The 14,483-nt window shown below is 51.0% G+C and overlaps 2 protein-coding genes across 2 annotated transcripts; one reads left to right on the top strand and one right to left on the bottom strand.

Moving 5' to 3' along the window:
- Positions 1 to 1,548: 1,548 nt before the first annotated feature.
- Positions 1,549 to 8,015, top strand: BDZ83DRAFT_592659 (ankyrin repeat-containing domain protein; the record flags this gene model as incomplete). Its single annotated transcript, XM_060506556.1, has 2 exons — positions 1,549 to 3,474; positions 3,549 to 8,015. The coding sequence occupies 2 exons, from the start codon at positions 1,549 to 1,551 to the stop codon at positions 8,013 to 8,015; spliced, it is 6,393 nt and encodes a 2,130-aa protein (XP_060358282.1).
- A 1,016-nt stretch (positions 8,016 to 9,031) lies between these two features.
- Positions 9,032 to 11,036, bottom strand: BDZ83DRAFT_745371 (general substrate transporter; the record flags this gene model as incomplete). The annotated part of the gene is made up of 5 exons (XM_060513188.1): positions 9,032 to 9,607; positions 9,677 to 9,783; positions 9,845 to 9,979; positions 10,054 to 10,095; positions 10,146 to 11,036. 5 exons carry the CDS (start codon positions 11,034 to 11,036, stop codon positions 9,235 to 9,237), a joined length of 1,548 nt encoding a protein of 515 aa, XP_060358281.1. The 3' UTR covers positions 9,032 to 9,234.
- Positions 11,037 to 14,483: the final 3,447 nt, after the last annotated feature.

Raw genomic sequence — 14,483 nt, 5'->3', positions numbered from 1 at the left:
GCAGGGTCAGTGTTTGGTATCTGTAAAGAGGCATCCGTAGTCCGAACAAAGTGGATATCTGGGGTCACCTCATGTCAGTCTGGCGGCTGGCAAGCAAACATCCCAGCCTCCAACTAGCTGCATCAGGGGTTATAGGCGAACTTGGGAGTCTTACTATCTTAGACTGCAGATATCGGCCGAAGGCTGTCAGCCCTATTCCATTTCTTTGGCGTCTGGTCTTTATGCCTCCATTGGCATGGATTATGTGGCCTGGGTAGCACGGCTCCTGCGATGCGACCACACAGCTATCCCACACTTTTTAGTCTCGGATGAGACCGTTTGGGTCGGCACCCTGGGCCTTCACGAGAATGATGACGCACACCACTAAGTAAAGGGTCCACGTATCCGCGGTTATGGCGCTTATCTTTCTAGCATAGGTACTTTGAATATGAATGGTGTATCATTCATTGATTGCAAGCCGCCCAACCTTACATCGAATTTTCTATCTCATCCCATCTACTGCGTGTTGGCATCAGTAGAAGCATCTCCATATCTTTTCCAGCTTTCGTACGAAGGAAGCTTGTTATACCTAAAGAGAGAATAACGTGAATAAGATTGGACTAACATCTCGCTGGCTATCCCCCTAAATATGTACATGCTTTGATATGCTGACGCAAGTCTAGGTTCATGAGATAGCTCCGCGGAATATCAAGCATCACATCATGCCCCTGGGTTCACCTGCACTCGCTTCAACTTACACAAACGGACTTGCGAGAGCCTTTTAGGTATTATGTTGATCTAGCCTTTTTCCATTCGATCAGCTTGAGTCTGAAGACTACATGTAGGGTCAGGGTTCTCCCTTGAAGTATCACGTAGGCTCTACAGTCTCCACGCTCCATATTTCTCAAGAAGTCTCCTGGCTCCAATGAACCGGTTTTCAAGTCCTGCTCATGTATTCGTCCCACCTTCTTCTTGGCTTTTGGGCTTCCCTTTGGCAAAAGTGTAACCAGTCTTCCATACAAATTTTGCTGGCAAGTGATCCAGACTTCATCCATACCTACCTACTATATGTAAAGTAGGAGATGCACCAATCGTTGTCGGGTAGTAAGTCAACCATGTACTTCAACTTTCCAATTGCGGCAAGACAGTTGCGATCCACCAGACCATTACCCCTCACACCATAATTGCTGTGCCTGACAACATCGGAAGGCTGCAGCCAAGGCGTTGCTTTCCATTGTTAGTGATCCCACCAGGCAGCCGTGGTGGAACCAACAGCTCGCGGGAAGCAGCCGCCTCGGTTGACCCGCTTACCAAAGCAGGATACACGCAGGCAACAGCTCAACCCCCGTTGATATGCAGCTGCCTGGTCGCCTTATTTGATGATGTGAGTCAAAAGAACTTCAGCAATTCTCCATTTGATTACACCTTGGCCCTTGTTTAGCGTTGCTGGATCATCGGCATATCATCTCGCCATCCAGTTCCTGCTCATCTAAATTAGTGTCAACTTCTTGAATCTGTCTCCGACTCAGCACTTTCTTAGGTCAGGCAGATTCCTGGGCTCATTCCGCGATGGTTTCCCAAAGCAAAGATGATGCTGTAATTATCGACCGCGACGATATCAGCAACTACAATTCCGAACAGATTCTCCCCGAGTCTCCCCAGGTTATCCAGAAAATCAGAGCCTGGCTGAACCCCACTTCATACGACTTCGAAAGCAGCGAGTACCGCAAGCACCTAGGTTCGCACATCTCAGGCACAGGAGACTGGCTGACGGCCAGCCATTCTTATAAGCAATGGCTACAGAGCGAAGATACCGGTCTGCTGTGGATCAAAGGGATCCCAGGGTCTGGAAAGTCGGTGTTGGCTTCGAAGATTATCAAGGAGCTCTCGAGTAATAACGAAGGGAACCCGGTGTTGTACTTTTTCTTTCGACAAATTATTGACGCGAACCATGAACCGGCTGCACTTCTCAGAGACTGGCTAGACCAGGTCTTGGCATACAGTCCGCCGCTCCAGAAGCGTTTGAAAGGGTACGTGGTGAAAGAAAAATACAGCGACAAAACTCGATTGTTTGCCACCATGTCGATACAAGACCTGTGGAACGACCTTCGACTAGCGTTCTCGGGACTGCCTGGTAGAGTCTACTGCGTCGCTGATGCTCTCGACGAAATGGATCGTGGCAACGACATCTTTCTACAGGCACTGGCAAAGCTTGGTAGCTGGAATCCTTCGAAAGTGAAAGTTCTCATCACAAGTCGTCCGGTCCCCGCCATTGAGGGTCCACTCCGACATGCTAAATGCAATCAAATTCGCCTTCAAGAGAACATGGTCGACGCTGATATTTCGACATTTGTGCGACAGGCACTGAAAGCTTCAGATATTTCCGACCATGATCGACAGCTCATCCAGGAAGCCATTCCAGGTCGGGCTAATGGCCTCTTCCTCTATGCCAAGCTGGCCATGGACTCTTTCCTCGAGGCAGGGGCCGATATCAAGGTAGTTCTCGCCTCTTTACCAGCCGACATGAACCAGATGTACACCGACTTACTCAACGAACACTCCCGCAGGTCGGGAATCTCCGACGCTGTCCAACGTCTGATCCTGCAATGGGTTACCCATGCGACCCGTCCGCTCAGGCTCCTCGAGATAGCTGAGATGATCGACGTCACCCACAACGATGTGGTTCGTGATTTGAAGGGCACCAAAGACCTCGTTAGAGCTGCATGTGGTCCTCTCTTGGAAATCCTGCCGGACGAAACCGTCTGTGTCATTCACCATTCATTTACAGAGTACCTCAAGCGTACGACCAGATCATCATATGATAACGGCTACCCCGTGCTTCGCTTTGGAGACACGCACGCTTGCCTCGGCTCAGCGTGTCTGGCTTATTTGGTCTCCGGTGTCTTTGGTGAAGGAAAAGAAGCAAAAGACACTCCGATTGTCAAACTGAAGCTCAGGTATCCATTCCTGGCTTATGCTTTGGATAATTGGCATGTCCATGTTGCTAGATCAACAGCTGCAGGCCATGATCAGACCGACATCAATGTGACACTGGACAAGCTGATGCGTGATCCGGAGACTCAGGATATCTGGATCAAGCTCCAGTGGTTCACAATCGGTGATGCGAACTCTGGCATAACGCCTCTCCACGTCGCTGCAATGCATGGGCTCACTGCATATGCAAAACATCTTCTTTTGTCTCCCGAGACCGAGATAGACGCGGTCGATGTTCACGGCAGAAATCCCCTATGGTGGGCTGCTACAAATGGGATGGCCGACGTTATTCAGGCACTTATAGACGCTGGTGCAAATCCCGATCAGGATGAGACTGGTAGTGGTCGCAAGCCATTGCACGAGGCCGCCTCGAAAAACCACCCAGAGGTTATCAAGGTCCTCCTCAGCGCTGGAGTCAATCCCTTGACGGAGAAGACAAGGGAAAATCCTGGGCGTCGGTGCGGAAACGCACCTCGATCTATCGGACATACACCCCTAATGGTCAGTGACCACGTCTTTGCTGACTACGTGCTTGCGTATCTGTTGATCGTTTCGCTGAACTTTGAATAACGCAGTATGCTTGCAGAAACGGGCACCTGGAGGCCCTGGAAGCATTCTTGCCTTTTCTCAAAGATAAAGAACCCCTCCATCGAGCCCTTGCCTGGTCTGCGGGATCGGGCCGGCACGATTTAGTCCGACGGATCCTCCAACATCCTGAGGTCGATATCAATCGCAAGGTCCGCGGCGGAACGCCCCTGTTCATGGCAAGCCAGAGCGCTCACATCAAGACCATGGAGCTCCTCCTGAATGAAGGGGCGGACCCAACAATCCGATGCGAGTTTTATGACGAATTTGCTGGGATGGGCGGCATGAGAATGTTCCTGCGTCACGATGAAGACGATCAAAATCGAATCATTGGAACTACGCCTTTATACGCCGCTCTCGAACAGTCTCGCAGAGGAAATTCTCCAAAAGCTGAGCCAGATAAGCTCAAGAGTCTGCTGGAGTTATTCGTAGAGAAGGGGGCTGACATTCACGATCAGTCTCCTTCCGGGAGTTCTCTACTGCACATAACCGGCGATCCCGTATGGCTGAAAATTCTGCTCGATGCAGGCGTCGATGTCGATGTTATTAATTGCGATGGCTGCACTGCCCTTCATGGGAAGATGCTGTCAGTTGAGTCTCTGTCTCTTCTTGTTGAAATCGGCAAGGCCAATATCAATAGGAGGGCCTCTTCTAATGGGAAAACGCCGCTCCTTATCTCGCTTGAAGACCACCACACAGACACGACCCTCAAGCTCATCGAGTACGGCGCAGACTGCACCATCGCTGATAAAAACGGCAATGGGCCTTTGCACATTGCCTTGCAATCCTACAGCGCAGAACCCGAAGTCATAGAAGCACTCTTACGCGCTGGCGCAGACCCGAATTTGAGAAACAAATCTGGACAAACACCCTTGGACGCCATGTTCTCGCGGAACTCACGAGTATTCGATTTGATGGACGTGATGGTTCAAGCCGGCGTGGATATCAATACAAGAGATAAGAATGGCGCAACAATCCTTTTTCAGACTGTCTCAGGAAGGGCCTCCAGCTCAGAGAATGACTTGCAGGACACGATAATCAAGCTCCTGGACCGGGGTGCTTTGTTGAAAACTCGAGACTTCGAGGGGAGGACCCTTCTACACGAGTTAGTCAAGTCACAGAAAGTGCCTCAGGCCTCTTTCGGTCGACAAGACTCTGGTCCTTCCACCTTTGATTTCCTCGTGGATCTGGGTCTAGACGTTCATGACACAGACTACCGGGGCAACAATTTGCTTCACGAATTATGCTGGCGAATCAATACCGAATACAGACCCAGGGACATGCTTGAACTGCTGAAGGCGCTGCTCAAGTTGGGCCTTGACGTCAATCAACCCAACAATCGTGGTCGAACACCACTTCATCGGCTTTGTACCAAGGCCGAAGATAGTCACATCGACAAGGGCGAGACTTGTCTTTCACTGGTTATTTCTCTTACAAAAGATATCGACGTTCGCGACAGGGACGGTGTTGCCCCGTTGCATCTAGCCGTAACCGTGTCAGAGTATCTCACCAAAAAGCTCCTTGATGCCGGTGCGGACCCTACGATCGAGACATACGAAGGATTAACGCCGCTTCACCTCGCGGCTAGATGCCGGCAGGGCAATGTTGTTGGTATGCTTCTTGACGCGCTGCATAAACGAGATTTGGGCGAACCACTTGACGGTCTGATAAAGAGAGGGGCCTGGCTGAAAGCGGCGAGTGAAAGCCCAATTACTGGGGTCAATGCCACAGCCAACGAATCCATAAACGGGTGTGACTGCACACCACTGTACTACGCTGCTCTCTCAGGGAGAACAGAGGTAGTGTCAATGTTGTTCGATGCTGGAGCCCATGTCAAGGGAGTGAGTTTACGGCGTGCTATTACCGGGTTCGAGGATGAGCTCGAACTATGGCGTGTGAGATTCCCTCACGACAAGGAGAATGGGGCGTGTGGGGGTCTGACGAAGGAAGATGTCACACGTCCATATTCGAGTGGTGGGCGCAACGCCAGGGATAAACTCGATCCCCTCGAGGACACGGCAAGACTCGAAGAGATTATAGAGATGGTCTTGGAACACGGCGCTGATCTGACCAAGCAGAACTTCTGGGGTACGATTGACATAGCATACGGTTCTCTGACCGACACAACCATGTCCGGCTGTCGAGACTATGCGCTCAAGTGCCTATCAGGTGCAACCAAGAAGCACTCGTTGAAGAGCTCGCAAGCAGCATCACAGCGTGGCCAGAAGTTGCCTACCTATGACGAGATAGTCATCCCTCACCGACGTGACGCCATATTTAAGGCACTCCGTGAGCCTGGAGTCATCGTACCAGGCAAAGCAAATGAGATTTTGTTCATCACGCAACTTAGACGTCGCGAGTACGACGTCATAGAAGAACTGCTCAACCTCGGCGTTGACTTCCTGGCCCCTCACCAGAACAGCGGGCTTACCAACTTGGGGACCCTTGTCAGAGGAGGTTATACTTCTCTTGTCAACCGCATCGGCTTGCTCGTGTCTCAAGCACAGGACGAAAAGGGCATTTGGCACGCTCCAGCTGATGGAAAACACGCTATACCTGGCCACAAGAAGACATGGACCCACGGCGTGTCAAACTACAATGGCAACGAAAATCGCCAAGCATTCCTTTGGCAGGCAGTCCACCAGGAGGTTCCCGTGTTCGACATGATACGTCTCCTTGTAGAGACCTTTGGCGTTGATATCAACGAAGACAGTGCCCTTCACTCGCTTGCCAAAGGCTATCACTGGTGGCAAGTCGCTCAAGCTTTATCGTACCTTATCATTTGGGGTGCGGACCTCGAGATCAAAAACTCTAGAGGGCAGACACCACTTCATATAGCCTTGGGCATGGAAGATGGCGTCGGATTGTTCCACATTGACGCCGCTCATCAGTTGATCCTAGCTGGGGCAGATGTTAACGCTGTGGACAAGGCTGGACGAAGCTGTCTTTCTTATGCAAGGCATGATGTCGACCTAACTCGTTTTCTGGTAAAACACGGCGCGGTAGTTCACGCAGATGCGATCTTTGGTGCTATCAACGAGATGCAACCAGGAGTGCTCGATGCTCTCTTGTCTGCCGGAGGTGATGCCAATATTCGTACTGAAAAGAACGACAAAGAACCCTGGAAGTCCGGGAACAGTCGGTGGGACCTGAGCAGGCTTCCAGACGCCGAGTGGTACCCTTTACATCGGGTTGCGGCGAAGTCTGGTAACAATACTTATGACCAGAAGGTGGGAACCGAGCTTCACTCATCGGCTCTCAGCTTGATCGAGGTCCTCTTGTCCCACGGAGCCGACCCGCTGTCTACCTTTTCAAGATGCTCTGGGCAAGAATGCTACCATCAAAAGATTTACTCCCGACTGCAAGCTAAAAAGCTGTACATGTTTGACGAAGGGCCCGATGTTTATGACGCTATGGGTGACCCAGACTACTCTTTCGAGCCGCACCTACATGAGGACTGTGTCGTTCTACACCAGCTCTTAGCTGATGGACACATCGTGCATCCTTTCTTGAAGCTGCCGGCGATTGACGCAAATCATCGTGACGGCAGTGGTCGAACTCTTCTCCATGCTGCTTGCTCCTCTATTCGGGGTCCTGATGTGCCCTTGGACTTACTACCAGGAGATCCATGGGATCCCCAGACATCGAAAGAGGAATCGGTCTTCGGCCATCTCGTCTCCCTCGGTGCGGATGTGGAAGCGCAAGACAACCAGAGGCAAAACATACTTCACCACATGCTGAGACCCCCTTCGGGGCGAACCTACCAATCACCAATCATCCGGGAGTCACTCGCATTCACGATAGAGAAGCACCCATCGATTATTGACCAGAAAGACAATGAGGGCAAGACGCCGCTGTACCTAGCCATCCACCGAGGTCTTTACGAAAAGAGTATGACAGCAGCCGACGCACTCCTCAGAGCCGGAGCGGACCCTCTCATCGCAGACAACGAAGGCAACACTGTTCTCCACGTTCTCTCTCGCATGCTCTGGGTTTCCTCTATGCGACCGCTGTTCAACGCGCTCGTCGAGCGCGGATGCGACGTCAACGCTCGCAATTCGAAGGGCGAGACGCCGCTGTTCTGGTACTACGCAGGGTTCGAGAAAAGGCAGCATGAAGTCTACACGCACAATCGTGACCCGAAATTGTACGACGAAGAAGGCGGGATCGGAGCGTTCGAGGCGGTGGGCGCAGACTTCGGGGCGGTAGATGACGACGGACGGGGCTTGTTACACGTTGCTGCGGAGGGCCACGTTCTTCGGTTCAAGACCCTGACGGCGAGGGGACTCGATCCGTTGTTGGAGGACAAGAGCAGGAAGACGGCGGTCGATGTCGCGGCTGCGTGTGGGAATAAGGGGGTGTTGAAGCTGTTCAGGCGGGTCGATGCTGTGGATGGTTCGGAGGAGGATGACGATGATGAGTCGCTTGATCTGGACGATGTTTTCTGGGCTCGTTAAGCTAGTCTGTTAGATGAATGATTCCATAGCAACGAAAAAATTTCCTTCTAAAAACTTTCACGGCTTCCGCGGTAAACAGATTCCAGAGGTGATTGGACGGAAGCAATTGTTGTCACTGGTGTAAAGCAAGATCTTACAGGATAAGTGCCCAGCCAGACTGCTGAGTCCAGCAACCGTAATTTCCCCTCTATTTCCATACCAAGGCCGAGTATAGCGCCGCCAGGTATCATTTTCGCCTACGAATAGGCGAAAACACCTACTTAAACATGGAGAAGGGCGCCTACAGCTGCCTCACGGGGAACCTTGGCGTGACGCGGAAGCAGGACTTTGTGAACATGGGTGAGATCTTGGCAGGCTCAGCATTTTCTCTCTCTCACCGAGTCACCGAGCCTCACCTCGATCGATTGTCTCTTCTAATGCAGTCCGCGGGTCCGGCCACGGCTCAAGAATAAACGCGCATTGGGAGGTTTTTCAGTAAGCTTAGCTCGCGTACGGGGAGTGTCGGCGTGCTAGTAAAAGCTCAGGGCGGGGAGTGTCGGACAATGTGTCGCGCTTGGTGGCCTGTTTGTCTGCGTGAGCGTGAAACAGACTGCTCTCGGTTCCGGAATTTGCGCGGGCGGCCACCGCGTTGGATGCCGAAGCTAAGAGCCGCCGGATTGTTACCCATCCCGGTAGCTGAAGAGGGAGAAGTGGTCCAATGGGCGTTAGTAGTTGGTTTGCCGTTATGGGGTTGGACAGGGGTGAGGCTGGGGATGGAGTTTTGGGGGAGCGGAGATCCTTGTTGATAGGGGCTGTGGGTGAGCGTCGCACTTGGGATGTGGAGAGCTGCGAGAAGGAAGTCAAGTGACTAGTAGATTTGAGAGAGAATGTGTTTTGCCAATAGGGGCTAGAAGATGCCGTGGGGATGGTTTCTAAGCGATTTCGGGCTACATATTGAACTGTATGTTTAATGTGATCTTGGGCTCCGTTCAGTGGGCTGAGAACCAAGCCCGTTGGGATGGAAACTCTCCGCTGCCCCCAAAAAAAATCCGTCCAAGTTGAGAATCCCCGGAAAGCATCAGACTTGTACCGGGCCAGTTGCCTGCGTTGCCAATATCGCAATAATGATCGATTGGTACTAAGGTACTTCATCTCACAGGCCACGCTTAACTTTCCACTCTGCTCTATAGACCCATATGAATCTAGACCTATGCATGCGACACCATCCAGTCTCCACCATCTAACTCTTGTGCGTGACCTCCACATGAGAAGCTTCCGCCTCCTTAAGCGCGCTCGAGGCATTACCCGTGCCCACCTCAGCAGACTCGCCGTCAAAGAGATACGCCATGTTTTCCAGCGTCCGGCCCCTCGTCTCGGGGTAGTAGAACCAGACGCTGATGAGCATGATGACGAGCACGGCGAGGAAGACAAAGTAGTACTTCCATTCAATCGCCTCGAGGGCGATGGGGTTGACGAAGGTGTTGAAGAAGACGCAGCCGATGCTCACCATGAGGGCTACCGTAAGACCCTTGGCGCGTAGGCGGTAGGGCCAAATCTCAACGGGGTAGGAGACCATGAGCGGGGTCAGGGCAATGTCATAGCCGAGGTAGAAGCTTTGGGAATGTTTAGTTGATTGTGTTGGGGCTTTCATTGGGGCCAGTGGTTACTGGGGAGTGTCTTACATGAAGAGGAAGGGGATCACTGCTGTGCCGGTTGGTGCGTTGCCTGTGTTGGCGAAGCTACCGGAGAGACCGGTGACAATGGAGAACGAGATCAACATGATGGTGCCCTATCTTTCAGTCAGAGGTGTTGTTGGACATTGACATGTGCACTGGCTTCTCTTGGCTTACCGAAGCAAGGAACAGTCCTCGCCGGCCGGCCCTGTCAACCATGATGGCAGCAGTGGAGGCGCATATGAGGTTCCAGATTTGGATGCAAGCTGAGATGAGAGTTTGGTCGTCGACAGAAGTGATGCCGACAGAAGACTAAGATGCCACATATTAGACTCGGCCTGGTTCTACTGTGCAAGGGATCAAGTGTTTCGGATGGGTTCACTTACAAGTACCATTGCCAGATAGTAGCTGACGACGCCAACACCGCACTAGAGTTAAATAAGTATAATGTCTTGATGGCGGATCCCCAAGTACTCACCCATTGTGCAAACACGCCCAAGCTGACGGAGATGAAAAGTCGGTGTCGGTTTCCGGGGGTGGCCCAGAGATCCGACCACTTCGTCTCAGAGTGAGCTTCCTTTTCGGCTCGGATAGTATCTTCGATTTCCATCATCTCAAAGTTGACGAGAGGTGAGTGGGTGTCGCCTCCGGCGTGATTTCGAGCAATGATGGCTCTTGCTTCGTCGGTTCGGTCTACCGAGACAAGCCACCGAGGAGACTCCCCGATGAAAAGCAGACCGGGGATCGAGAGCACGGGCAGAGTGACTTGCAACAGCGAGGGCAGTCTCCACGCCCAGTGATCGAGGTTTCTGGTACCGTACGTCGCCCAGGCGGCCACCACCGCACCAAAGTACCAGCCGCAGTTGTACAGAGCAGACACCATGCCGCGATGCGTCGGGTAGGCGTTCTCCGTGATCAACAGAGGCGCCGAGAGGAAGAAACCAGAGGCACAGCCGATGAGGAAGCGAGCGCAGACAAAAGCGGCGTCGTTGGGTGCTGCAGTCTGTAGGACAGATCCGGTGCCCAGACAGACCCAAGAGACGTAGATGCCCATCTTGCGGCCGTACTTATTGCAGACCCATGCGGCGATGGGGTACACGAGGACGTTGCCGAGGGAGTAGGCGGCGTTGACGAAGCCTAGCCAGGCGCCTGTCGGCTGCTTCATGAAGGCATGCCACTGAGGCAGCGCGAGAAGGCCGTTCATCATGGAGCCGTCGTACCCGTTCGCAGAGGCACACATGATGAGGGAGGCAATGCAGAGGTTGAGGCGGAGGATATGAGGCTGCTTGTACCAGGGGCCAATATCTGGTAGCACGGCCGCCAGTTCCGCACCGACAGCTTTGGCGTTTGCTTCTTTGACGTGGCCCATTCTGAAGGATATGAAGTTTGAGGAACTGGTTGAGATGGTGATGTCTCAAGCAGAAGTTCTACCAGGTGGACGGGACACAGCGTTGCTATATATCGTTTGTCCAGGATCCATAGCGTGCTATGGGGTTGCGTTTCTTCCTTGGAGTTCAAGGTAACAGATCTTGCTCGGCTCGGTCTTTGATGGCCAGGGAATGGCAGCATCCGCGTGAACTTCGGAAGGAATCAACATGGCTCAATGGCTGATGCTAGCCTGCTAGGTCGTCCGATGTTTCTGGTGTGCCAATGCCCATGTTACTTGCGGAGAGAAAACCCCGCATAACTCCCTGCTGCTTCAAGCGCGGCAGTGGGCCAATGACGTTGATGATCAGGCCCCGGACACGAGTTGTCAAGAATCAAGAGGTTGCGAGAAACTCCGCTCCTCCCACTGCGCTGCCCATGGGGCCCCCCAGGTTTCCAGGTTTGATATGTGTGGATTTGTGGGGGATATAACGCGGGTTGGAACACCTGGTCTCTCCCACGCTAACGGGTTTATTGGCCTCGCCAAAATGGGGCCAGTGCTGCGGGCGGCAGGCAGTCGGGAATACGGGCATTAGGAGGGGGCTAAAGAGGAGGGCGGCGGCTCGCCCTTCCCATTCTTTCTTTCCAAACAAATGACTCGTAAATCTCGGTGAGGCTATGCAGCTTTGCTTAGGCGTGCGGATTGACGGACCGTTTCTCCCACGCGTGAGAACCAGGCATACAGGCTCATCGATGTCTTTGTAAGTTTGTGGCAAGTCTAAGTAAGTTCAATTACAATGTTCAACCTTACTACAAGTTGTTGCCCAATTACTAGAATTATTGAGTCTATCTCTCGCTACCCTTGCAGCGTTGCTTTCAAGCGCGATACATGAGCAATCATCTAATCTAAGAATCCGGTATCAAGGCATACGGAAGATGTAATGGGAATGCGAGATTTTGAGCGGATTGATCGGGAGAGGGTTGCCACTGCATTGCGGTCAACCGAGGTATTGAGTTGTCTCACTGATGACTATAGGTAACGTGAATATGCTACCCGTCTCCCGGACGCACAAGTCTCCAAGTAGTTACGCCATCAACACTGCCAAACTTGAACCATGCAATTTGGTGCTGCGGGAATCGGCTGTTTCTCGGGACCAGTGTAGGAGAAAGGCACCTGAAGGTCCAGAACGGTGTAAGATGAGCCCACATTCCGGACAATGCTAGAGCCCATGCGACATTCCATTCGGACTTTTCTGCAACGTTTGTTCGTTCTTCACATTTGATGCAATACGAATGCTTTCTCTTCTTACTTAAGCAATACTTCATCAAATTCAGCCTTCTGAGATCACTACAGGTACACTCCACGGACTCCTATCGTATCGCTTTGTACGGAAGTTGAAGATAAGGCTACTTATCTGAGGTGATGATGGAGGCAACTGGGATGCTCAGACATTTATCACCTCACATACCCATGTTGGATTATATCCTTGAAATTCTGTAGCTAGGGAGTTGCCTGGGTATGGAAATAAGGAAAAAAGAGAAATAATGCACCGATCGCCACAGCCGTCACCGCAACTGCGAAATCCACTATATGAAAGATTTCAGGGGCTGTGAAAGCTGAATAATAGAGCGGTCTCTTACGAATTCGACAGCTTCCAAAACAGATAACATTGCAGCTTTCGTGGCAGCATTCAGGGGGACCGGCCGGAGTGTTGTGAGGTAACTGATCACGCGTAGACATGAGAGTAGATCGATGTCTTCAACTGCCATCTTAGATAGGCGATTCATTTTGCCATGGAGTATTAGTCGGTTCCTTTTAACAACTGGTCTTAGGCTTGATTGTCAACTCTAAGTTCATTGCAAGATACGTTCGTCTAGGATCCAACTTTACTCTACTTTACCTACTGCAAAGGCTCACACCACCAAGAAGGCGGCCATGTCATCATACTCATCAAAGGGCTGTCTTGCCTAATTAGTCTCGTATTGATCATCATTGGCTTTCCATCATTGTTAAAAAAAGGGGGAAAATTGTCAGCACACAAGCGTCACATTTGATTGGTATCCCGACAGCGAAATGGGAATATTAGGGCTAGAACTGTTCACCATAGGCTCTGAGTTTATGATTGCAACCAGATTGAAGGTCTGGAACTTGAATTAACGTGCTTATTCGTCATTATTGAGCGAAAGACCAGCCGGCAACTGTGCTAGTCGCTGCTTTTGCACACTCAGTGGCCTAGGTTTTCATAATTAAGGACTGAGCTAGACTTAGTATACATAAACACTGAAAATTAAAAATTCCATAGCAGCCTGGAACTTTGCAAACATCGACGTAAAGAAGGGAGAAATCAGACGTGGTTTATATGTAAGTAAAGTAACCTATCTTTCCCGGAATCTCACCAGCTGCCAAGGAGCAGACTTGTGGTATCTTACAGAGCGAATTAATGGCTATTAAAATCTCTCACGAGAGAAACATCTGTTCTAAATGCACAGCATTGTAGTCCTAATCAGTGTGTTCATAAACTGATCTATGAACAAGAGGGGGGCGAGTGTACATGACCAGTACACTCTGTTCTATGCGCCACATCCACCATTTCTAATGAATGAAATGAGTGTAGCTGACCATGCTAAATAGACATCATCGTTGTTTCATACAAGTCTGCGAAACTTTTAACCAGCGGTTTCGCAGGAAGAGATACTCTTCGCTCTTTTCGAGGACTGGAAATCATGTGAATAGAAAGACGACCCGAATGGGGTGTTGCCCTTGATATAGAAACGGTATGTTAGATGGCTTATCTTGCGTGAATGGAACATCCGAAATTCCTTGAGGAGGTTTTATTCTTTGATTTCTTTTTAGTAAATACTACGAGTATATTTTTTGGATGGTGCTTTCGATTTGAGATGGGTTAGTCTCTTCAATTGTATGTTTTGTTCAACGTCAAAAGGGGGCATCGCGCACCAACTCTTAATACTTTGGAAAAATGAAAGATGTGATTCTTCGAATTATTTATTTGCTAGTTCGAGCTTTAGACCGAGAATATGTGAGTGGTAAGTATAATATAACTGAGTATATTGCTACTTTTGCCGAGACCACATGATAATGCCATCAACATTTACGGGGCGGGTGGTCCCGACATCGCACGACACCTTTTTATGGAATCCGCGCTCACGTTCGACGGCTTGAATGATAGTATGCATTAATGAGTCAGTTTGTCCAGGATTGCGAAAGTTGAGTATAAGAAACGTTTGGTAAATTTGGCTGTTGGCATATGACGCGTCGCTATCCGCTTCAAGGCTCAACATCGGGCTGGTGGGGTCACGGAGCGGATGTCCATCTCGTGAACCCGGTATGGATGACTGAAGAAGCTCAAGATTCGAACTCGGGTTGACGTATGTTTTACGGGCCAATCTCAATTCGAGGTGCAATTTTGGCGAAGTTGGCTGAGTGTGTCGG

This window comes from Colletotrichum acutatum, assembly GCF_030867785.1.
Source record: "Colletotrichum acutatum strain CBS 112980 chromosome Unknown BDZ83scaffold_196, whole genome shotgun sequence".
In the NCBI taxonomy this organism is placed as follows: Eukaryota; Fungi; Ascomycota; class Sordariomycetes; order Glomerellales; family Glomerellaceae; genus Colletotrichum; species Colletotrichum acutatum.
Note: the sequence above shows the minus strand (reverse complement) of the source record. Positions and strands in the feature narration are given on the sequence as shown.